The sequence below is a fragment of the Aythya fuligula genome, chromosome 2, assembly GCF_009819795.1.
Source record: "Aythya fuligula isolate bAytFul2 chromosome 2, bAytFul2.pri, whole genome shotgun sequence".
Taxonomy (NCBI): Eukaryota; Metazoa; Chordata; class Aves; order Anseriformes; family Anatidae; genus Aythya; species Aythya fuligula.
In genome coordinates, this window is record NC_045560.1 from 84036265 (window position 1) to 84061789 (window position 25525).

General features: G+C 37.7%; 1 protein-coding gene across 7 annotated transcripts in view; it reads left to right on the forward strand.

Moving 5' to 3' along the window:
- Positions 1–25525, forward strand: part of CTNND2 (catenin delta 2) — a 641797-nt gene that overhangs the window by 607870 nt on the left and 8402 nt on the right. For 4 of the 7 annotated variants that reach the window (XM_032182073.1, XM_032182072.1, XM_032182075.1 and 1 more), the window contains 3 exons: positions 3604–3729; positions 18950–19076; positions 23264–23395. In XM_032182073.1, the coding sequence (XP_032037964.1) occupies positions 3604–3729; positions 18950–19076; positions 23264–23395 (385 nt within the window). The remainder of the gene's footprint in view (positions 1–3603; positions 3730–18949; positions 19077–23263; positions 23396–25525) is intronic. The other 3 variants (XM_032182078.1, XM_032182074.1, XM_032182076.1) reach the window with 1 other exon arrangement.

Below are 25525 nucleotides of genomic sequence, written 5' to 3' on the forward strand. Positions count from 1 at the left end.
TTTGTATTAATGGAGAAAGAAGGTGATGTATGTTTACTGCTAATACAGTAGTAGTTGATAGATTTAGTCCAACTATATGACTGCATCAGTAAAAACATCAAAACACCAAGCCCCACCCCATTGTGGGTAAGCAGCTTCTACCAAGATGACATTGTATGCCTGTATGGTGAAATCTAAATTGAACAGCCTCTAAGGAAGCTGTCAAGTTTGGCTGTTGCATACAAAATAGACAAAATTGACAGATTTCAGGGTGCCAGCTTCAGTTATATTGCTGAAAAGCATACTTGTGTGCACAGATTTTATTGTGCTGCTCGGTGTCTGACCAAATTGCCTGTTTCTCTGGGCAATTCAAAGCCAAAAACTGCAAAACTTGCAGCAACTGCAGTGACTCAATTAACTTTATTGACCAAATCAAACAATATGCCCTGTCTCAAGGTGCTAGTGTATTTGGCTCAGAATACAAAGAATATCTTTAGAGAAGATACTCTAGGTTTTTTACCCTGAAAAATGCAAAACGCTTCCACAAATCAGTGAGACAGAAGGCACAGAATATTAAAACTGGTAAACCAAGTTAAGCAAGGGATTTAAGTGTTTCTGGAAAGAGTTTCAGGCTAGTTCCTATGCTGTGTTTGAACAGAAAGGCAAAGCAGGTGGACAGACAAACCCTGCCAGTAACACAACTTCTATCATCGAGAGCTCAGAGATCTGGCACCCAGGAACTCCTCTGCAGTGGGCTGATCCTGCACTCAATGAAAGCAATGAGAAGCCCCTATTCATTTCCTAGGAAATTTCCTAAGGCCTCAAAAGCAAGATCTGGAACTTTTGCAGCTAACTGAACCTCCCTGGGGCGACAGCTTAACTAGTCTGCAGCACCCGTTGTGTTCTGGGCTTCCCAAGATTTTGTAAAACAAGGACTGAAGGTGTGTGGGTTGCTTTTGTTCAGCTGTTTGCCGGATCAGGAACATCGTGTCCATTTATTAATTGCTAATGTAAGAGGAGTTGCACTTCTCTTTAAACTGTTGTCTTCTTTTCTCAAATAGCTCTTTGTTCACTAAAAAGCTTGCTCAGGTGGAAGCTGTAGCTTTTCTGGATCAGGAGAGTGATGGGTAGATTTCCCACAGCTGGAGCTGCGGTCTCAGTTTCTACTAGGAAAGCTCTAAGTCACCATAACTTACGCACCGTGTTTGCAGAGCTGTGTCATGCTGACAGCTTCTATCCAGTGCACTAGGATTTCCAGTTAATACCTATGGATTGGCTTTAATGGGACGCATAGACTTATTAGGCTGGGCTGGCATGGAGAAGATACAAAAGGTAAATAGTCAGCATTCAGATCTGTGAGAGAGGACGCAGTGTTCACCATCCAGCGTCGGCTTGCGCTTTGGGAAAAAAAGAGAGTATCACTCTCTAGTATAGTTAATTTGGCACTAACTTAAGATAGTCCAAAAAGAAAAAGTTGTAAAAAGTGTAAGTGTTTTCAGTCCTGAAAAGACAGAACAAGAGGAAGCAATGAATTCAGTCTTGAAGTGAAGGAGGTGCCAGATGTCTTGCAGGTGCTTCATCATGGTGGAGTTCTCAAGAAATAGTTTAGTTTGCTGAGCAGCAGCTGAAACAGAAATCTAATCTGAAAACTTCCCATGTAGAGGAAAGCATGGTTCAATCCCAAGTAAGCAGTATTTAGATGATTCAGTGTGGTTAATTTCTAAATACCACAAAAGCTTAGCAAGTAACAAAGAAGTGATCATTGCAGTTTTTCATCAGTAGATGAAATATTTTCTTCCAAAGAGTGACTTTAATGTCATGTCATTTTCAAACTTTGTTCTCTACAAGCAAGACTTAACATTTTCCTAATTGATCATTTATTTAATCTGTGTCTGTTTTTAGGGGTCCATCCCTTAACATTTAAAATCTGGTTTTCAAAAGTTCTTAATGGTCACACAGCCCACAGCTAGAGTGGATCAATGTCTCAGCACTTAATGTAAGATGGGTGGGGTAGCTGCCCCTTGGGACACCCCTCTTCTTGAATTATCTGGGTAGCCTGTACAGTCAGTGAGAGAAGTAAGCACAGCTTGGTCTCTTGAGAGAGGTCCTGAACCACTTATGGCTGGGCACCCAAGCAAGGCAAAAGGAGCAACTGTGGTGATTCTTTAAAGGCCGCTATTTCCAAGTGAGGAACACCAGACCTTGCTCCAATCTTTAGTGTGCTTAGCTGGCTGAAGATGTGGGGATGCGCTGGAAAACCCAGATGTGACTATAGAAGAGCAGATTTCCATTAGCTGCGGACGGTAGACTATTTATCTCAATATTCAAGAAAATAACCAACTATTCTTAAACACAGATAGCTTGTTAAATTGCATGAGGAAATTTGAGCAAAAGGGTTGTGCAAAAAGGGAAACTAAATGAGTTTAACATGAAAGAAAATTTATTAGCCTAAAACAAGCTTCAATTAGCTTTAAATGTGTGTAATATTAAAAAGCTGAAGGAACTGTCAGGAAGAATATGTTTTCTATTAATTGGTTTGCTTTGCCTAACCACTTAGGCTTGAACAAAATATCTGTTTACATTCTTTCATTATATTTACATTTACTCTGTCTTCCAAAATTTAAGCAGAGATCACAAAGACTTTGTAGAAATGATTTTTCTTTTCCATTTATTATCATAGGTTTCTGTTCTGCATGGAATAATAGAAATGCTTGTCCTATTCAGCTACTATATGAAAAAAATACATCCAATTACTTGAAACTAGGAGGCTGTTAAAGGTGGTTGTCCTTCAGTGTGTACTATGCCATTTACAGCAGGAAGAGTATTGTGATAGGCATTTAATGAAGTCAGAGTAATCACTCTGAAGATGGCCTTGTCTGTCATTGGCTGGAAAAGATATTTAGAATTGCCTGAAGCCTTAAAAGCTGTTAAGCCAGTCCGGATCTAGAAGACACACTTTTCATGTGACTTTCAGAATAATAAACCGATGACTCTGTGAGAAGGTCCTTTATTGCTAAATGTTCCATGAAAATTGCCAGCAATAAACTTCAAAACTCTAGGCAAGGGGTTTTAAAAACTAAAGTCCTTTATTAAAATACACCTATTCACCCTTTAAAAGTATTAATTGCATCATGCTATCTTGTAGACTTGGAACACTTCATTTAGATTTTCTTCTGGCAAGGTTATCACCAGTCAGACATCCCCACAAAAGATGCTGTCTTTAGGCAAAATTTGTCTGGTGAAAAGGTCTGTGCAGAACTTAAACCCTACATTAAGGTCTAAGTTTCAAATCCAGAACATCAAAGTTCCTCAAAAGAGTGGCTTGACTTGAAGGAACTAACTGTTGGTGTTCTCAAATTGTTCATGTGCATATGTATTTTCCTGTACTGATCTTTCAGTGGGACTTAATGTATTTCTATAAAATCAAGAAGGCCTTTTCCAGATGAGTGTATCACCCTTTTAGGGGAAGGGTGGATTAACTTAAGGTAAATCCCCGCACACACTGTAATATAAAACTGGATTATCTTTACAGAGAAGGCATTGTCTAGAGCCCATTTTTATATTAACTATGAAATGCAAGTACCTGATTAATAAATGATTGACTGATTGATTGATTTATGGCAGTGGGCGGCCCCAAGCTTCACTGTGGCTGAGGACAGAGGATTTTCACCAACCCACCACTCTGGGTCATGGCACGCTCAGCATACTCTCTCCCAGAGCCGAGAAACCAGAATCTATTCCCCAACCCAGGTATTCCGGCTGTCAGCTGACCAGTGTTGAATTGTTATGTTTAATGCATACTGAGATTTGTACCCAAAAGCATTCTACAGACGATGTTTGAATCAAAAGTAGAAAAACCTACTAGAGAATACATTTTTAAATTATACATTTTAATATAATGAACTCTGTAGTTTCTAGACTGAAAACTGCTCACTTCACTGAAGGAGCAATCTGATTCATTTCAGCAGTGTGTCTAAGATAGGCAGAGTTTTGCTTTCAGGACAACATATACCAGAGAGGAACAAGTGGAGTCCATTCAGTTTTGTTTCAGTCATCCAATCATTTATGTAACTAATTTTTTGTCAGAACCTTTCAAACAGAAAGGCAGATATTGATAACCATTGCGTTGCAATAGCAGATTAAATTTATCAAAAACTTTGCTTTCTTTTTTTCTGGCCTGATGGCATCTTTAAGAGAAAAGCAGTAGCTAGGTATTTCAGTAAGAGGATTCTAGGTGAACTAGTATAGCTACTGGGAAATCAGTGTATCCAATAGCCAATGAAATTCTTAAAGTACTAATTTTCAAATTCTCTGTTAATAAAGAAAAAGGAAGAGTTCCTTCAGCCTAAAGTGCAATGAGAATTAGCACAACTGGGCATTTTTAGTAGTGGTATTATTTAAGTTAGATACTAAAATTCCATTTCCTTAATCCAGTATAGCCTTTTCTTTTTCTCCCAATATTTTTTTGCATGAAGTATGATTATGTGGCATTACTTCAAGAACAAAATAGTATCTTATATATATGTGTGACATTTAAGTAAATCTATGTAGAAACCTATGTATATATATGTATATATTACTTCTAATAAAATATTTAGAGAAAATAGGAATTTGCATGTTTTTGCTGGTAACACAGGACACAGTGGTTATGCTATTTCTTTTGGTTTATTTTTCCACTACTAAATTTACCTGGAAGAGAGAAGACATCAGAGAAGATCTCGTTGTAATACCTCAGGCATAAATATCTATCAAGGTTAGGGTAAATCCTTTAATCTCTATGTTACAGGAATACGATTTTTTAAAATGCCCAGCATTTCATCATGCTGTGTGACATCCCTTTATTATGTTGATCAGGAATTAAGCAAATTCCTAAATTGATATTAAATAAAGGAAATGTGAAACATTCATGTGGAATTAACTTATTCATGCATTTTAAAAGCATCATCTGAGTAATTCTGGGAAATACAGACCCTATAAATAATATAGCAAAAGAAATTATAGTCTTCAAATACATATTTCCTATTTCAGTCTGTCTTACATAAAAAGATGTTACTTTTAAATGAACATTTTAAATGTGGCTTTTTATCAAATGACAATTCAGTTAAATAATTATGAAATTGTTATTGGTTTGAATACCAGAGAAAAATTGGTATTATTGATTTTTGTGTTTGTGATTTGAATTATTATTAATTCTACATTTCATGCTGTATATTAGCCTCCAGTGTTCATGTAAGGTAGGTTTTCCCTTCCCAACACATGTGCAAATATGAAGTATTTCTTCATTAAAGTGAAGATACATTTCCTATTTCACAGACAATAGCAAGTAGTAGCTGCAGGCCAAAGAATTACCTGTTAATCTTTTCAGTCTTTCTTAGAGACAAAAGACACTTTAGTGGAATGGTATGTTAGTCTGGAATTTTCTTTTTCTTTTTAGCTTGATACAATTTTTTTTCGCCATGATTAGAACTAGGCTGCATCACCACACCTTATAAACTTAACGTTTGACTTAACTCCTCTTTTGATTGCATATGCCTTCCCAGGGATTGATTTTCTAAGAGTCATTCAAAACTGTCAAGTAAATTTTAGCATTTGTGTATTTTTCATTGCTGATTTCCTGCTTAAGTAATATATCGTTTGTCTCTACAATAGCAGTTTACAAAATTTCTAAAATTTAGCAAGATCGTTCAGTCTAAAGGGGAAATTGTTCAGATAAATTGAGCTGAGCTATACAAGTAAAAACTTAGGGATATGCAAAAGTATTCACTTGTAAAAATGGTATATAAACTGTTCTTGTATTGGGGAAAAAAAAAGAGAGAGAGAGAAAAGGAAGGAGATTCTCAGCATCTAGCATAACAGAAATACAGTAAGTCTTTTCACCTAGCTGTTTTATCATGATTTGGCAAATTTTTAAGAACAGTTTAGAAAAAAAGATGGCATGTATGTAGCTGAAGTATTATAAGATGTGAAGTCAAACTGAATATTATTCAGATTTTATTTTAATGCCAAGAATTGTCATTTCACTTATGCAGTCAAGCAGATAATTTTTGATTTTGATAATATTTGATTTTCCTGACTTAGCCAACGTATCAAGTAATATTTTTCTGAGTTCTTTTTACCCCTTTGGAATTCTTAACAATACCAGAAAAAAGAGAAGGGACTGCTATTACACTGTTACAATTTTTTTTTGTATTTTACATGGCCTAAAGTTACTGTTACCTTTGACAATATATGAAATACCCCATTTATTAGTATATAGGTAAAGAGTACTGTGACTAGGACAAAGCTCAGCATTAGCTGAATAACAAAAGGGAAACATATTCTAGCCTAGTTCTGTGCTGAATTCTACTTCCAGCCTTTACATACGTACAAAGAGGGCAAAAAGTCTTTCAGAATCCAAAATGCTAACAGTATTACATATACGATGATGACAACACATGATGGAGTATCAAAACTTGTGTTTCTGTTTCAGTCTTTAGAGGTATATATTTTCAAATGTCTTATGCTTCTGAATTCCATCATATTTACTGTATAATAGACTTCATTTATTTTTATAATTTTGTATTTGTTAAATTCTCTGTGATATTCCTCTCAAATGTTTGTTTCCAATGCATTATCATGTACCATTGCTTTAGTCGTGTTTCACTTATTTCAGTATTTGTTTCTTTGTAAAGCATTTTACATTTACTACTGTATTTTAAAAGTTAGCAATGAGATACAGTCTATACTCAATTGAATATTCAATACTGATGATAGTATTTTCATGAAAACCATCCTGCGTAGCTAAAGCCAAACTTTGCCTGTCCTTATATTGTTTTGGTAGAGGCTCTTTTACTAAATGGTATTCAGAAAAATTAAATGTGATTACTAAGATCAGTTAAAGCAAAGTTAATCATCCCACTCCTCGCAAATACACAGGTATCTGTGCAACTACATATCTGATATGTGCTGGTAAATATCTGTATGTGCATATATCTGTGTACTTGAACATGTGTACATGTATGTAAAATGTACTCACAACACAGCATGGACTTAGAAGATGCTGCCTTTAAGCATGATGTTTGAACAGAGAGACTGGGAATTCCTAAAAGAATAAACCTTGATGGTTTGAGCTGTGAACTTAGAAAATACCTGCAGCTGTGCTTGACTGTGGCTTTTCCCAGGAGGGCCTTAAAGGCACGTTAGTGCTTTCCTTTAACATTAGCATTGTAACAAGTCTGCTTCAAAAAGCAGATTCAGAAGTGGCTGCACTAAATTATCGGTAAGAGGTGTGTAGAACCTGACAGCATTCTCATCCCAAACCTGCTGGTCTCAAGAGGTGCTAAACAAATCAGGAAAGAATCAAAGTTTTTCCAAACCATTCACTAGATTGAACCATACATGTATGTGATGCCAAAGCATTCTCAGCACTGATAGTGTATCTCTTGGTAAGCTCTAGCTTACTTTTGTGGGAACCACTAGGCATTTTTCACTTGAAAACCCAATTCCATTTTTAGATGACTAAGTATAGATTTTAAAGACAGAAATTTAAACTTATGGTTGTGTAAAGTCTGTCTCTCTAAGGTACTCCACCTTTTGAACTTTGCTGAAGTAAAGAACATTTAAAATGCAACCCAGGAGTGAGTATGTTTGACTTAGAGCCTTCTTTCTGAAGGGAATTATATAACTGAAGTTTCTTAAATATCCTTAGGGTAAGGGAGTCTGAAGAGGTATGCAGAAGTGGAAGCTCACAGCTACAGAATTTTTCCCCTCAAAAGCACAGTTTCTCAGAATAAGACTAGGTTTTAATACTTGAATACAAAACAAGAAAATTATATGCATATCCTTTTGGACTGGGAACATTCCCACTCCACTTAAATAATGTATTAAAATTTTAAATATATATTTAAATAATACCAGTTAGTGGCAAACAAAACTAAGCTCAGTTCAGATGTTCAATACTGGAAAGTCCTTTCTGTAGTTAAAAACATTGTCTTGTAATGATATATGCTAGGGTAAACCATTTTTATTCATGTCAATCTTTATCCCAAAAACTCACTCAAGGAACACTTCTACCTTTCACAGTTAAATATCATCCTTAATTTACTTAATTTAGTCAATTTTTGCATATCTAGGTTCAGACAGAGATAAAAGCACATGCATGCAATTATGGGCAATAAATTCAGTTTTTCCCAGAAAACTTGAACCAATACGTCAGAGAGCTGCTTATAGTTTTGCAAAGGAATCAAATCAGCAGAGCTTTTCCTGATAATGGAATATGCAAGCACAAGAGAGGGGATGGAAATTAAATTGCATTCATTATTATGGTTCTCAAAGAGTATTTTCTTTTCATAGGTAAACAGTCAATCTGTGATGGTATGACACGTAGCACTGGTCATCTTTTGCTGGTGCTCCTGTGTGATGCTGTACTTATGCTATCAAAATCCTAGGTCTTATGGGTTCTGTAAGAGATTAAAAGTGTTTGTTTAATGTGGCTAGAACATGTAAATTCAATCAGAGTTTGATGAAATTTTAAGCTCAGAGTTTGATGAAATATTAAGCTGGTAGGGTGATATCCTATTCTCAATTCTCTTATTTTCTGACCTAATAATGAGTGGTGAAAAAATATCTGGAAGTCCTTCCTGTTTATTTCCTCTTATCTTCCTAAAATGGCTAACAGAATACCAAAATGACCAAAACATGTCTGCCAATATAGACTCTGAGAAAGAACCCTTGTATTTTGAAAGGTGTCTCTTTTCTAGTACCCGTGCTTTGTTCTGAGCTGTTTTACTTTATTTACTAGATGATATAGTTCATCTTGATAAAAGAGCTATAGCTTCTTCTTCCCACAAGAAGGAGAAATGAAAAGTCTCACTGACAGTTTCTAAATGGTTTTTATTACTTGCAGTTTTACAAAGTGCTTATAAAGTTGTGTTTCCTCCATAGAGATACAGGCTTTGGTGCAATAGTATATTCTGATTTGATGTAACAGTACTAAAGGTCTTATTTACTGAACGGAAAACTCTTAGTGGTATTTCAGTAAAATACAAATGCAGGTCTCTTTCTTAATGTCTGTGTATGTTCGTTAACTGCATGTTTGAAGATGAATGTCCTTAAAACTGAGGCAGCTTAATAACAGTCACTCAGATCTCTAACTCTCTAATTTAAGCATATTTTTGCAAGATCTTTTGAAAGGAAACCAAGGACATCAGGGGTTTATCTAGTGATTTTATCTGAAGGGTCACCGATTCCTTGTTTGTCAGACAGCTACACTTTTGAACAAAGTGATTCCCAGTGCTGCTCCTTAGGAGGCACAAAACCCTAAGGGGTCTTGGTCACAATCATTGTAGGTAATCCTACCATTTTCATAAGAACCAGCTGTGCAAATTTTGTTCTGATGATGATTTTATCATCGTTTGTGTTCACAGGTATAACAGGAAGGTTGTATTTGGTTGATCTATGATTTGATACATACAAAATAAGTAAGGTGTGTTGGATGTTTTTTTGGTTGGGTTGTCCCTGGCAAAACCTAGAGATTGCATTTATAGGGCATAAGCATGTTAAGAGAGCTTAACATTACTGGGATTAAAATAACAAAACAAGTCAAAAATTATTGTAAACACTTTCTTGGACAGTTTTCTTTGTGCATATGAGATAGAAGCAAAAACAGTTCTTTGTGATTTTTATAATTTAAATTGTAGAACATGCCTGATGCAGGGCAAAATAGAAAAGGAGCAGAAGTTCTAGCTGAAGGGCCAGATACTGCATCATTTCCTGTGAAATATATTTGAATAATTTTATTTCTGTATAAGAGGCAAAGTGATACTTTGAAAAATGAATTTATTTCATTTTATTGCAGTGTTTTGAAAGGTTTATTATTTGGCTGCATATAAGCTGAGCGAAATGAATAATGAACTCTGCTGTATCTGAAATCTTGTCCTTGATGCTTTGCCTCACGTACAGTTCCCTTTTCTTACAGCTATTTTATTCATCAGATTAGGTCTTGTCATCTTTGCAACTCACAAAACAGGAAATCAATAATTAATTATGGATAGGTAAAGCAATGCCTCAGTGACTTCCTGAACCCCCCAGAGCTGCGCTGTATAAAACAACCAGGGATAGTTATCTAGCTGTTTTTCACTTGGCTAGATTTGGCAAGCAATTAACGTATCTCTCCCTTATAGTTTGGCTCTCCACTGCTAAAATCAAGGGATGAGATCTAACGTTACGGTAGGAGATGTGATTAGAAGATGATAATGCTACCAACAAAACATTTGGGGAAAAAAAAAATAAACTGGACAAGGCTATCTAAGGTACTTTAAAAGAAAAAATGGGTGGTGCTCTCCAAAGTACCTCAGGCTTTGCAATGACAAGTGAAAATCAGGGAGAGAAAATGTTGTAGATGAGTTTGGTGTGGAAGGCTGACAATCGGGGAAAAATGGCTCTGCTCGCAGGGCCGCTGAGGTGGCAGCTGGGAGGTTTGTGTCTCGTGTAGCAAAGGAGTCTAACTGCTGATTGTGAAAATGGCACTTTAAAGACCCTACAGAAAACTTAATAATCCTCATTCAGCGCCAGGCAGTTCTGTTGTGGTAAATGATTGTCTGGCTGGGAGCTTTTTTAGCCTCATGCTGCCCTGAATGGATATTCCTCTTACAACTTCATAAGAAATTGAAGTTTCTCTGTGTCTGCAATGCAGATGTTGTCATGTATAAGTAAAACACATTTGTACATTTAAATTTGGAGTAAAAAGGAAAGAAATCCTGAAGTCAAGCCCACTGCATATGGTAAGAGGGGACTGATGTGGTATGCGTCCTAAGCACAGCCACACAGACCTGGCCAGGGAGTCCCTCAGTGAGTAGGCATCGAGGGCTGAAAGCCACCAGGAGGAGTGGCCGATCTGCTGGCAGCTCTGCCACCCAGCTGGCTTGCTCCTTCACCTCCCAGCTCAGCCACCCTTGCTCTTCGTATTCACTCGAGGGATTGCACTGCTCCTGAAATGCCCTCAGTGGGATCCCTGCCCACTTCCCTCAGTTACGCTGGGACAAGGGAGGGTTGGGAGGCCTTCATCCCAAGCTCAAGCAGCTTCAGGTGTCTTCCTCCCAGCATAACGTGTTGTCAGCAAGTCAGCATAGCACCATCATCAGAAGGCATGGAAAGCAAACTCTATTGTCCTTTGACCACTTCCAGTTATTACAACTATATGGTACAAGTGGTTGTACTGTGAGCAACTTTATCCAAATAATTATAATATTGTTAGCTCCACCAAACCTGTGTAATATCTCTGTTTTAAGTAACTTTCTGGCTTTCATAAGCTGTGTTATTAAGACCCGTGTCCTGGGGTGCATCAAGCACGGCATCGCTAGTAGGTCAAGGGAGGTGATTGTCCCGCTCTACTCTGCGCTGGTGCGGCCTCACCTCGAGTACTGTGTGCAGTTCTGGGCACCACAGTATAAAAAGGACATGAAACTGTTGGAAAGTGTCCAGAGGAGGGCTACGAAGATGGTGAAAGGCCTTGAGGGGAAGACGTACGAGGAACGGCTGAGGTCACTGGGCCTGTTCAGCCTGGAGAAGAGGAGGCTGAGGGGAGACCTCATCACAGTCTACAACTTCCTCGTAAGGGGTTGTCAAGAGGCAGGAGACCTTTTCTCCATTAACACTAGTGACAGGACCCGCGGGAACGGGGTTAATCTGAGGCAGGGGAAATTTAGGCTGGACGTCAGGAGGGGGTTCTTCACAGAGAGGGTGGTTGCACACTGGAACAGGCTCCCCAGGGAAGTGGTCACTGCACCGAGCCTGTCTGAATTTAAGAAGAGATTGGACTGTGAACTTAGGCACATGGTCTGAACTTTTGGGTAGACCTGTGCGGTGTCGAGAGTTGGACTTGATGATCCTTAAGGGTCCCTTCCAACTCAGGATATTCTATGATTCTATGATTCTATGACTATATACACAAATACTAAAACCCTCAAATTAATGTGAGCTTGGATAATCCATGTCTTTATTTCATGTATTTGTGGATTTTGAGGGCATGGCTCATAACTATTTGGGAGAGGAGGGGAAACAGGAGAACTAGAGTCAGCAGTCCTATGTCTGTTGAAGTTAGTGAAATTACTCCAGATTTCCACCTGCAGGCTTAATGCAGAATCAGTTTGAAGGATCTAACTCAGAAGCACGCAACTAGTGTGTAAACTGGGACAATGCCAGGATCTTCCAGGCACAATCCCTACCCCTCTGTTCAACAACATATCTTATGTTGTTATCTTATATCATCTTAACATGTCTTGAGTTCCCATTTTGGAAGTAAAAGACGAAACCCTTGGAGTATAAATGTCAAATTCCTCTTTATAAGTGTTTGTAACTTAGCTGATGGCATTAATAAATAAATAAATAAATAGTCAAATAAATAGATTAATTCAGAATACATTATGAAGCAGATCAGTGGCCAGGAATTCCCTACTGTTTTTGAGTTTTCCTTTAAAAAAAAAAAAAAAAAAAAAAAAAAAAAAAAAAAAAAGTAAATCTAGAAAGGACAATCTTCTCAAGAATTGTGTACTGGTAGTAGGAATTGGCATTGTAAATTTAAACCCCAGAATTGAACACCTTTATTTTTTAACATATATGGTCTATCTAGAATTAGTTGGTTGGTTTGTTTGTTTGTTTCAGGAGTGTTTCCAGCATCAGGGACATTTTTAATTCTGTTGAAATCCCTCTTTCAAAGTAAACACACTTCGAGTACAAAGGCAGGGGCCTTTGTAGAGAACAGCCATCTCTCCTGTCCTTCAGCCGCTGACATTTCCTTGCCAGCCACTTTACTAGCACACACAGTGCAGTCCTGCTAGGGAGCTGAAAATTCATGTGTGTTCGCGGTGGTGGTTTGGGTCTGCTGGAGTGGTGCCAGTGGGGAGAGAGAAGCCAGACTCGCTGTCTCAGTAGCAATATTGATGGAGCAGCCTCCTGAGGAGCCCTGGGAAATGTATTCGTTCTTCTTTCTGCCCCCCCTATTGGAACAAAACTATGTGATCCCAGGTTGTAAAGCCTAATGATAAATTTGATGGTTGCTAAACATTTATATTTATGTCAAAAATCCCACTCAGGAGCTTAGTTAGATACATGTGTGGATCACCCCAGCCTTGTTATCATTTCCCATTTCTCACCACAGTCAAGTGACGCACATAACTTTCATATGTCGAGGTACATAGATAATTTGATACAGTTCTGATTTCAGTTACGTCTTAGTGTCGTGACAACACATTCCAGTGAAGAATTGCCCAAACCTGTGTAAGTCTGATGTGCCTTGACTTAGTTCACATCAGATTTATCTTTTACTGTAGACAGTGTCATGCTGGAGCACACCAGTCAGAAAGTTTCATGTAACCTGACAGCAGGGCCTGAGCTCGTGAAAAAGGCAAAACCAGCAGCTCCTGCAGCAATTTCTGGATGAGTTTCAAAGCAAGTTCATCCAATGTTATGTATTTTCTTACAGACACCTTGCCTTATTGCACTATTGTCCACTTGTGGTGGGTCTAGTTACTGTTTCCTGCAAGTGGTTGCCTCTTAAACTTTTACATTTCTACAGCTTATTACCACAAGCAATTATTATTACAATTAATATACTGGAACCAGTAAAATGCCAGCTTACAGGTAGGAAGAAGGACAAAACAGGTCTGGTCCTGTATGCTCTAAGTCAATGGGCTGTTAAATCAAACGTGAGCAGGATCAGGCCTGAGGCAAGAAGTAGCATGGTGGGGAGTTGGCAAACTGAAAAGGGGGGGGGACACATCTTCTGTAGTTTCTAGGAGTTTGGCTGTTTCATTATCAGAGTTGTTGCATCATTTTTGTTTCTTTTCCCTAGTGAGATTTTTCTGCTTTTGAGGACCTGCCAAGGATGTTAGGACCTCAGTGGTTAGGAGTCACTCAGGGCAGAAAATGCTCTTCAGAATGGAAGGGTATTTCTCTGTTTGCAGCAATAGTAGTTTTTCTACGCCACTGGTTACTTTCAAGTCAGTGTCATCATACCAGCTGATCAGCATAATCCACCAGAGGGTAGGGTTTCTTTTATTTTTTCTGCATGGCAGTTTGCATCTGAGCTGATGTGGGATTTCTTTCTGAGCAGATGCCACGAGGTCATCCATGCTGGCCGTATCTGTCCCCAGCCACTCCATTTTTTGTCCCTTAGCCACACCATTTTGTCTTACCCCTCTCACCTCCCGGGTCTGTGAATTCTTCAGGCAGGAGCTCTTTCCCTGTTGTGTCTCTGTGTGTCACTTCCAATCAGGTTTTAATTTCATTCAGTCCTCTTGGTGTTACTGTACTACAAATGAGAGAAATAGCGTGTATGGTATCACCCACCTCAGGAGGACACCACCTGAAGTCAAGGACTCTGCTACCACAGAGCTATGGAAATTTGAACACATTTGGAAATTGTGTTCACACAAAAAATTTGAGCACAATATGGAAATTTCAAACAGAATAGAAAACTACTCTCTCTTTTCTCTTACATTTTAAACATGAAAAAGAATAATGGAGAAAACCCAAATTATCTTTTTATAAGATAAAATACCTAGGTAATAATAGGTATTTGGCACAGTAAGCTTAGTCACCCTGACTAAATCATTATTTCATATGGGCCTGAAGAAAATTATTTTCAAAATGAGTCTGAGTTGAGCAGGGAGACCAAGGACCTATTGACTCCTTAAGCCCAGTAAGAGGTGTTCAGTGAGACTACAATATCACACTTACTTTCTGCAGTGATCCAACCTCCACCCCAATTCCTACATTATAATCCCTACAGCTTTCCAAGGAGCATGTGATCAGAAACACATCATCGCAGATTGAGCTTTAACACATACCCTTTAACATCTGACTTAACAGAGTGCAATTGAGGGAAAATGCATATATTCGTTATAGCCAAAATATAGAGAAAAGCCCAACAGAAGATATTTTGGAAGAGATGGTAGGAACACAGGATGATATTTCTGTGCTCTGGTTGTTCTGTGCCTTCCTGTAGTGTGCAGTTGCTACCTATTAATTAATTGCTGCCAGTTAACAAATGCCATCCATTCTGTAACAGAACTACATTGAATTTCTTTTCAATCTGTCAGGTCCTTTTGTCTCCCTCTTCCTCTCCTAGATCATGTTTGTGGCTGGTAAATTGGCTTCTGAAATGCAGTCTCACACACTTGGCTGTTGAGTTAGCTTTTGTCTCTGCAGGACACTTATATACTGTACCTTTAAGTACCCAAATCAATTTAATTAAATTTCATTACAGGCACTAGAGCTGAAACAAACTAATGAAAGCAGCCATCACGTCAGGTGGTATTTATCTCGGCATTAAATTGAAAATACTCCCTTTAGGCTCTTAAAAATTAGTTTCAATATTTAACACTAATAGCTTTTGGAATTGTTGATGGGGATAGTTTTAATGAATTTGTTACAAACTGTTTACCTTTCCAAAGAAAGGAACTTTTTTCTTCTAACAGAGGAGAGCTAAAGACAGATCACTTAAAATTATTAACGTTTTGAAATACTATGGCATCTGTGAGCTGGCCATAATGCTCTTGAGAAACACCATGAAGTTGTTCATACAGTGACAGTAATATGCCTTGTTTAGTCAAAAGCAATGCCAAGTCGCAGCAATATTCATGCTAAAGTTCACTCTTGGCCCAACTTATTGAGTTGATCATGCTTGCAAACTTGAAAGTTATATAGCACATTTTATTTGAAGACTTTACAACAGACGTTACCCTCAGCAAAGAGAAAAGTTAAGATTTGCAGGGAGAAGAGGGGCAAAAAATCTGCCACAGAGAAGAATGCCATTGCTAGCATCCTAGCTGCAACTGGATTTCATTCCCTAATGGGTGAGGTACCTTGCAATGCTCTTGGTGAGGAAGCAATGCTGACAAAGTATCTGTTAATACTCCACAGAACAGAACTGGTGCCACACACAGTTTCTCTGCAGTCTGTAGGACCACGCACATTACAGGGATTTCATCCACTTCCCATCAGAATAGTGGGTCTAGATGTTAATGTGAACAATACAGAGAGAGGAGGGAGTAGGGAATGGGAGAAAATTTAGACTTAGGGGAAGGTTTGGGTCACTATTTTTCTGAATTAAAATAAAAATAAACTATTTAAGCTACTCACATGCTAAGTTCACACTGTAAGTTTGTAGAAGTTTATGTCAATTCATGGAGCACAATCATGCCTCCTACATTCATTTTCTAACTCTAGTTGTCACAGCTTGTACAATTCCAGTTTCTAATGTGGACAGGATCTAGAAAATCCAAACTTGTACTCTAGCTTTAATAATTCATAATTCATAGCGTTACTAAGCATTCATCTTCTAATGGATAATTTGAAAAAAGATTTATCTGGAAAAGATGGAAGATAGTAACAAGGGCTTTGTACACCTCCTTTCACCAGGGGCTGACCTTTCTGTAAAGAGTTTTTCCTGAATTTCTTGATGGTTCCCTTTGCAAACAATCCCAGAGTCTCACTTGAGCAGCTCAGGCTTTGCTGAGGTACTGGAACAGGTACAAAATCTCCAGCACACTCCGCAGGCTCAGTCCCTTGATCGTCTCGATCAAAGGATGCATCAGGGAGTGCTATGCCTCTGCTGTGACCCACATGCCAGGGAGTTATTTGTGGGAAACAAAAGTGCAAAAGGACAGTGTGCATGGCCATGTGTGCATCCAGATACATGGAGCTGGAAGTATTTCAGAGTTGCACTGCCTCAGCATGGCAGGTATCTTCTTCTCTTGCAGGTAGATGGGAATAAATAGCCTTTTCTGTTTCAGCAAAGGAGTCTGCTTAAAAGAACTAAATGGTTAGCAAAATGTAACACAGTGAATTATAGAGGTCACCTTTCTTAAAAGAACTTCAGACCCTGGAGAATGAGAAAGAGGGGAACCATTTTTCCTCAGCAGGATAAAGGCACGGGCTTCTTATGTTTGTGGCTTCATTTGTATAGTAGAAAAAATACCATGGAAGTTAAATAACACAAAAGTATTTTACTTACAGTTTTGATGCTTGGATAAGATGATTAGATGTAAGCTGTTAATTATAAGCCATCAGTTCTTTTTAAAAACCTATATGCATGTATTGAGAGGTTTCTAATAATTTCCAATTTGATTCAGCATTAAGTAGTTAGGGGGTTACAGATGTTTTTGTTAGCGCTCTTATCCTCCCTCCACGTTGGAGGACAATGCTTGTGTAAAAGTGGCTTGTTGGAAATGAAAGATTAGATACAGAAATTTTTGGCTTAAGCAGTATTAAAGATTAGCTGTTTCTTTTTCAAGAATTCTTACTATCTTATATTGATTAACCGGTTTTCTTCCTCATAATTTCTTACATGACTGTCATGAAATACAAGATGCAGTTCATTAACATGACTGACCCCCGTGGACATATGCTCACTACCTATTTTAGGGAAAATAATGATCCCACTAGAAAAGCCATGGCCCATATCTCTCTCCTCCATTTTTTTCTGTTAAACTCATGACTGAGATATACCCGTGTTTACACAAATGCATTATGTAAGGAGTACAGACGTTCAGAATCTGTAGCTAGGTGTCAAGTCTGTCTCTCCTAATATACTTACAACATTTCCCTCTGCACCAAATGTAAGTGCCTTCTTTCTTCCTGCTGTTTTCAAAAGAGAAGCCTGTTACACTCTTGCTGAGTTCCATTTCATAGAAGTTTAGTGGAAAGGAAGCATTGAAGCCATCCCCTACTGCAGCTCAGAGTGCCTGGTGCCTGTGGAGGGCACAAAGCTGGAGAGATGGCTTGTGCCAAGGCAGAGGTGGGAGAGGGTGGGCGTCACAGCTGGATGTCAGGAGCAGCCTATGGTGGAAATATCCTTTTCAGCCCCAAAGCAGAGTTGTTTTTCTGTAAGCAAGAGTGAAATTCCAGCTTTTTGTTGTTGTTGTTGTTGGCAATATTATATAATGTTTTTGTTTTTTATCCAGCACAGTATTTCACTGCAACTTTTTGTTTAGTGCCATGCCAGGTGCTTGCCTCAGTTTCCACTGAGCACAACAGAAAGTAGGCATTTTTAGACTGTATCTTGAGTGTTAGACTGGGCAAACTCAATTTGTTTTACAGAGTTAGATTTAACATTAAACAGTGATGAAGGTGGTTAAAACCTGTAAATACTTCAAGACATCTGGAATATTGTGGTTTCTAAGGGCACTAGCTAAAGTCAATTTATGTTCTCACAATACTTTCAAAATATTATTTTTAGTTTCCATTTTAAAATGTAAAGTTCATAATTATTGGGTGTGACGTTGTATACAAGAACGAAATGTGAAACTCCCTTTTTATTTCGAAAATGGCAGTTTCTAACATTTTTATTACTTTGTTTCTTTTCTTAAAATGCATCACTATTACCACAGTCTTAAATACAAGACATACAATTTCTTTCTGTGCATCTTGGAGAAAAATGCAATGAGGAAAATGAATAGATTCTTTTTCACTCAGTTTGAACAAATAGGCACTTAATGTACTTTACTAGACTGCAGATACCCAAGTAGTTACATTAATTTTGATAATCCTGCAGCTTCACCATCTACTTCCTCCATTTCCTAATAAGACAGAAATGATTTAAAGCAAAACCTTGTGAAAACAGGCAGTTTCATGACTTGGAATATTTTCAGATCATTTAGAATGTGAAACTAGAGGCAAGGAAAAAGACAGAACTATTAAACAAATAACTTAAAACATTGTTCAGTGTTTTCATAATATGAATCTTTCCGAAATATGTTACTTTACAGAACTTTCTGCATTTTGATTGTTCTGGTGTTTCAGTACAGTCAGCAAATCAAATCCTGCACCAGTAAGAGTATTTGCCACCCAGTGGCAGGAAAAAGATAGTAGTCTACTTGTATATAAGTAGTTTAAAAAAAAAAAAAAAAAAGTAGAGGAGAATACTCTCTACTTAATGCCAAGAACTGTATGGCGAATTTGCTGACTGCTGTCACAATGTTTGATGTTGCAGGATGGATGGTCACAGTATCACTTTGTAGCCTCATCTTCAACAATAGAAAGGGATCGGCAAAGACCATACTCTTCATCACGCACGCCCTCCATCTCTCCCGTGCGCATGTCTCCTAACAACCGCTCAGGTAAGTGCAGGCTTCCAGGGCTGAAGTAAAGACAGAAATAATCCATCACTGTCATTTTTCTCTGTTAAGCAATGTCACTGGCATGCAGATCTGTTAAGAATGATGAAAGCCTACAAAATGCATTATTTACTCTTACCTGAACTATCTATTCAAGGTAGGAATTACCTTTACTTTTTTCTTGCATGACAATGTGCCAACTTCTACAGCAGAAAGAATATTACTTAACTTTTTCTTATGAATTACTATGCAGCGTTTTCCTGATTGAGATTAATCTCAGGTTGATTATTGATAGCATGAGGAAACTCTGCTACTCTATTTGCTAGTCATGACAACCATTAAGCTGTTTATGACTGCTCTGTACACTTGGCAGAATTTGAAAGATCCACATGATTTATGTCAGCTTTTATTCTGATTATATGTGAATGTGTGTATGTGTATATAAGTGTACATACACATGCATATGCAAGCTTAATAAAAGGTTGACTACAGGTCTTCATGTAATATTGATGACAAATTTAGACCAGCTATCATTAATTCTGTACAATCCCTGCAATGAATTAGTGTAAGTATGGCAACTTACACCTCCGTGTTAATTTACTTTTCTGTTCAGAAATCTGAGCATTTTTTCATCATCTTATTCTAAGGTAAAACATATCTTGGTTAGATAAAACCATTCTCAGTGAAATTCCTTTAAGGTAAACAGAGTAAAACAATTTTACTACTTGCTCAATCAAATGCTGCCATTCCATAGGTATACTAAGAATTTAGAATTAAAATAGGCCAAACCAATTATTGCCATCAGCATCATGCAGTAGATGGATTTTTACGAAAATAGTTTTAAGTATCTATTAGTGGTGTCTTAGTCCTGCAGAGCAACCACTGAGGAAATTTGAAGTGTCCAGAAGTACAGCCCAGTGAGAGCTGCTATTGACTGTCATTACACAAGTCGGTTTGCAAGGAATTCCTTTTTTTTTTCTTTGCCTTTTTTGTTCAAAATCTCATTTTGACAAGTGCAAGGCACTTGAAATGTCTGGCCCTGAGACCTTAGTTCTATCTCTGCCCAGGACTATCTCCTCACTTCTGATGCTTATAGAACACACTTCAAAAAATATTTCTTATGAATCTTACTGCTCTGAGGAGTCATCTGAAGGCTAGCAAAGGACAAACATAGTGGCTGTTTCTGAAGGAAGAGGAGCCCATGTGATTACAGAGCAGTCAGCTCAGATTCATGTTCTAGAAAACTGTTGGAGAAAGTAATCACAATCTAAATACCTCAGAGATTATAGGAACATAAATGCTGCTTAGGAGTATCTACTTCTACGTTGTAGTACAAGTTACTGTCTGGTAGTACCCATATCAAATCCAAGCATTGATTCAATAGGATTTCTTCTTATAATTCCACCTGAATTTCTTCCACAGCATAGTCACAAGGCTTTGTGGAAAGGAATAGCCAGTAAATGAAATCTACAATAATCGGTGAAACTACTTCACGTGTGATTTTTATAGGCAAGCTAGGGCAAGTTTGCAAACAGTCCAGAAAACATGGCAACACAAAACAGACTGAAAACCATTCTTAAAGAATAGGTGTGATGCTTTGCTAAATGGAAGCCTGCTTTCCTTGGAGGTTTGTCTTGAGTCCAGGACTCTGCAATGTTTTTCATAATGACCCTGGTAATACACAAAGGGTGCCAGTTAACTTGGCAGGTGACGTAAACCTGGGAAAGGGTCACCTACCCTGGAGGGCATCGTTAGAATTCAGAGTTGTCCTGAGACATTGGAGATAACTGCCCAAAGGGAAACAAAGATCCAATCATTTACAAATAAGTTCTAAGGGGAATATCTAGCTAGATGAAAGTGCATTAGAAATGATTTAGGGGGTTTTGTCAGCTGCAAACATAAATCAGGAAATGGAGAAATTGGGATATGAGGACACACTGAATGGGCTGTAATTGTTTAACTCAAAGAACAGAGACAAGATGAGGGCAGCGAGAAGAGGTACACACCAAGTCTTCAAACATGTAACAGGCAGCTGCAAAGAGGCATGGTGTGAACTTTCTCTACTTTCATAGCAGACGAATTAAAATATTGAGCAGCAAGGAGTCAGATTAGCTAGACATTGAACATTTTCTAATGGTAGGAAAACAAAACACAGTAATAAACTGCTTGGAGCAGTTATGTGGTCTCTGTCATCAGAGATCTGTAGTTGTAGACAAAAGTCTGTCAAGAATTATTTTGGTATAGTGCATCCTACCTTGGGGTAAATGTTTGAAGTAAATGAACCCATAATGTCCCATCCATCTCGAGGACTTGGTGATACAGTACTTGTAAGTAGTGTAGAAAGCTCTGTCTATTTTGTGTACTTTAAGAATAAGAGGAGAAAGTCTTGATGTTACTTCTCAATATGTCGACTACTCGATCTATCTCTGCTTCCAATAAAAACTCTGGAGGAAGGCAATTCTGGATTTTAACACTTGCCAAAAGGCAATTGTTCTAACATGAGAGGAAAGGTATAATTTCTACAGGGAACAGAGAGAGATGGTTTTGTTCTTATCAGTCAGTTGTATTCAAAACACTGGAATACTTCAAAGTGTTACCAGAGTACGTGAAACAAAATGCATCCAAGTGTTAGTTACCTTTTCAAGGTATGCATTCTGTTTTGTCCCCTGTGGGAGTCAAGTCCCCATTAGATGATATGGTAACTTAATGTCACGTTTCTTCATATCTTCATGTTTGCTGCCTTTATCATCTTTAGAATTACATCAGTATTGACAAGCAACTTAAAAGCAATCCCCAGTTTTAATACCTCCATAATAAGAGCTATCTGTCCCATATTTGCTCTGTAAATTCAGAGGCTAGGGCCAGCAGAACCAATTTGAACAGAATTCAGCATCACTGTGCAAGGAAGGCTTCCCTGCTCCTTAACTAAAAATTATAACATTGTTTAGAGATGCTGGAAGACATTTCTTATTTATTTATGTATGTATGTATTTATTTATTTATGTATTTATTTTTAAATGACATTGCTATTGCTTTGGAGACTATTATAACATATATTGAATGTCTGGGTGGCAGCTGGGGAAGGTGTGGAAATACGCACCAGCAGTCTATCTATTTTTCTACCACTATGCCTTTACTAGGCTCTGGGATGCTCACCTTGTACTCCCTCCCCTCCCATTCCCTCCACAACAGGGAAACCACATGGTATCTCCCAACACCTAAATCAGTGAAGTCAGTTCACTTGCAATCCATTATTTTTGTCCCTGCTTTTTTCCCCTTTTCCTGTCTAAGCATCACAAGCTGTGAGTCTTTGTGATCAGCGCCACCCTCACATTCTCCAGTGCATTAAAATCACATACAAACCTGGCACTACAAGTCACCTGGCACTTCCCTGCTTTTAGCTGTAGCAAGAGTTTCAGTTAGCCTCTTTCTTACTGACTGACAGTCAGTCTTATTCACTCAGAGTCAATTGTGGAACAATCGTATGAGCCAATTTTTTCCATAACATTCCCCCCCAACCTCCTTCTTTCAGCAGTCTCAGCTTCTAAACACTTGCAGAGTTTCCCAGCACATGATGAAAGAAATAGTGTTTTAATGTCAACTGTTCCTACATAGATAGTGACAGAGAAATTATTAGACTTACCTTTAAGTGTTAGGGATTCTTTCCTACATGTTTTCTATGAAAAAAATATCTTTCTTTTCTTCCCATTCCCTTTAGAACTATTTCATGGGCTTGTTTATCTTCAACAGAGAAGGGAGGAATCCATTTTATAAGGGCTTTTCTCCTTTTATATTTTTTTTCTACTCAGTTGAAAGTTAATTAATTGACCATTTTGAGAAGAAAAGCAAAAGTACATATACCAGAAAGTTTTGACACATTAGAGTCTGAAAAGCTAAAAGGGAAAAAAAAAACTATTATTACTGTACTTTTTCTTAATGATCACCTTAGATGATGGGTGTAAGTAAAAAAAAAAGGTGAAAATGATATTTGGAGTTAATAATCGTATTAAAACATTTGTAGTGTATTTGAAATAACAGCACGTTTTCTTTTCTTTCATAACATGGAGGTGTTTCTTCAAACAGCTTGACATTAATCTGCTAGCAAATACATACATTACTAAAATGTTTACTTTAAACAGTACATTCAGTGATATGTGGCGAGAAAAAATAAATCCATTTTTATGATCTAGCAAGTGCCCCAGCCTCACCCCGGGAAATGATCAGCCTAAAAGAAAGGAAAACAGACTATGAATCAACTGGAACAAACGCCACTTACCATGGAAATAAGGGAGAACACACTTCTAGGAAAGACACCATGACAGGTGAGATTATAATTACATAGCATATGTAAAAATCAGCTGTGATAGACGGCTGATTTTATAGGGTTGTCTGAGTTTATTGTAATGTAGAACAGAGTTAACTTGCTTTGGCTGATTCCAAAGTTTTAGCAACCTTGAGAAATACAACTGAAGAAGTATTTGATCTTAATGATACAATGCTTTGCAAAAATGACTTGTGAAGACTGTGATTTTTTATAACAGAAAAGGCTTTAAAAACACTTGTACACTTCTTTTTAATTGTGTTTTCTTTTCAGAAGGAAGTGGGTAAATCCACCTTATATTAATTAGTGCTGTTTCTGTAAGCATGACAATGGTTTAGCACTTGTGGTGATCCCTAATGTCTGTCTTTTGCTGGGATTGGCTTTCTGGGACCAGTTAGATGTTTTTACATGTCACCTATTCCTAGGAGATTCAGCAGCAGTTTGTAAAGTCTGTCCCTGTTTCTTTCCTAGCTAGGGTGATTCAAATGCACAAAATGTTCGTGGTGTGTGTTACGGCATCTATTGCAGGTTTTAGTGAAGGCCTCTCTCTCCTAGTGAGCTCATTAACTTGTTAGCATTTCAGTAATTACAAAATGTTGACTCTTGTCTAGTACAGCATCTCTTCTTTAATTCTCTGCAAAATCACTGTTGCACAGACTTCCATAACCTTTGTTGTTGAGCATTTTATTATATTTACACAGCGATGAGCATCATGGTGTCTTCTCCACCAAACGTTACCTTGGTGCAAGTAAAAAATTCCAGCGAGGAGTCATTCTGCACTTTCTGCCTGTTACCTTTTCCCCCTCCCCCTGCGTAGGTTTTGCTCAGAGAATGCCAGAATGGGTGGTCCTAAGCTCACAGGGACACAAGTACTGTGCTGATTAGTGTCAAGCCCTCCATGCTACAGTGTCTGCTTTCAAGACATGATATGACTCATACAGCTTCTTCTTTGCTACACACCGTTGTGTAATCAAAATCTAAAGGCCAGGCTTTGAACTTGTGTCAAAATGCAAAACAGAACATTAATTAGCAAGACAGTAAAAGTCAGAGGAAGAGAAATGACAGTCAAGAACATACGGAAACCACAGAAATGATGAGTGTCTTGAATCGCCTCTGCAGGATACTACATGGAATTGCAGAAAGTTCTGTCAAGGTACTGTATTTAATGTATCTATAACATTTTGTGTGTTTCGTAGTTACTACACAAAACACTACTATAAACACTTCAGTGGTCATTACTTGTGTAATTGTGAGGACAAGACTTAATTTTTTTTTCATTGCTTTTTCAAGGATCCGGGTAGAGGGTAGAGGGAATCTAAGGAGTAAGAACAGCAGCTGAAAAGGCAGAAGCATTAGTATTTCATTTTAGCTCTGTCTGCAAATTAGATAACCAGATTATATTAGAATGTTTTCAAGAAAGGGTTTTTGCATGGAAATTCTGTGCTTCCTTGCAGATAGTAACTTATTCTTTCATGTCTCTTCCTACTTCAAAACATTATTGATTTCTTTTTCCCCAACCCTTTTCATTTTGTCCTTTACTGTAGTACTTACGTTCTCCTTTATTTCCTTTCTCTTTCTATATAATTTTAGGAGCCTGAGGTCTGTACTTCCCCAGCAACCTTTGCTCTACTTTGATTTTTGCATCCTGTTTTCCTTTAATATGTGTTTGTATTTTATCTGTTCTTATTGATCTTTTGGGTTGGCTCTTAATAAGAAAACTCAAGGCTCTCAGCATCATGCTTGACTATCCATTATTTTTCAGTTACTGAGCTCAGTGAGGAGTATCAAAAACAAATTGAAAAGTTCTATAATATTTCAAAATCTTGTATAGACATTGTATGAATGGATATGGAATTAACAAATCACTTGCTCTCTCTTTCAGATAGATCACCAAATCTCTGCTTGTTTGGTCTGGGCTCAAATTAAGCACTATTTTAAGAACAGAAGAAAATAACAGAAGGAGACCTGCTTTTCAACATTGGACATGAAATTTGTATAATGTATCTGTAGTTAATTAAACAATAAATATTTCATTAAAGAACAATATAAAATACAGTATTTGTGGTTTTAATTGTGAGGCATTTTGGCTTTACTTCTCTAGTCTAATGCAAGTTCATGTAGCAAGTTTATT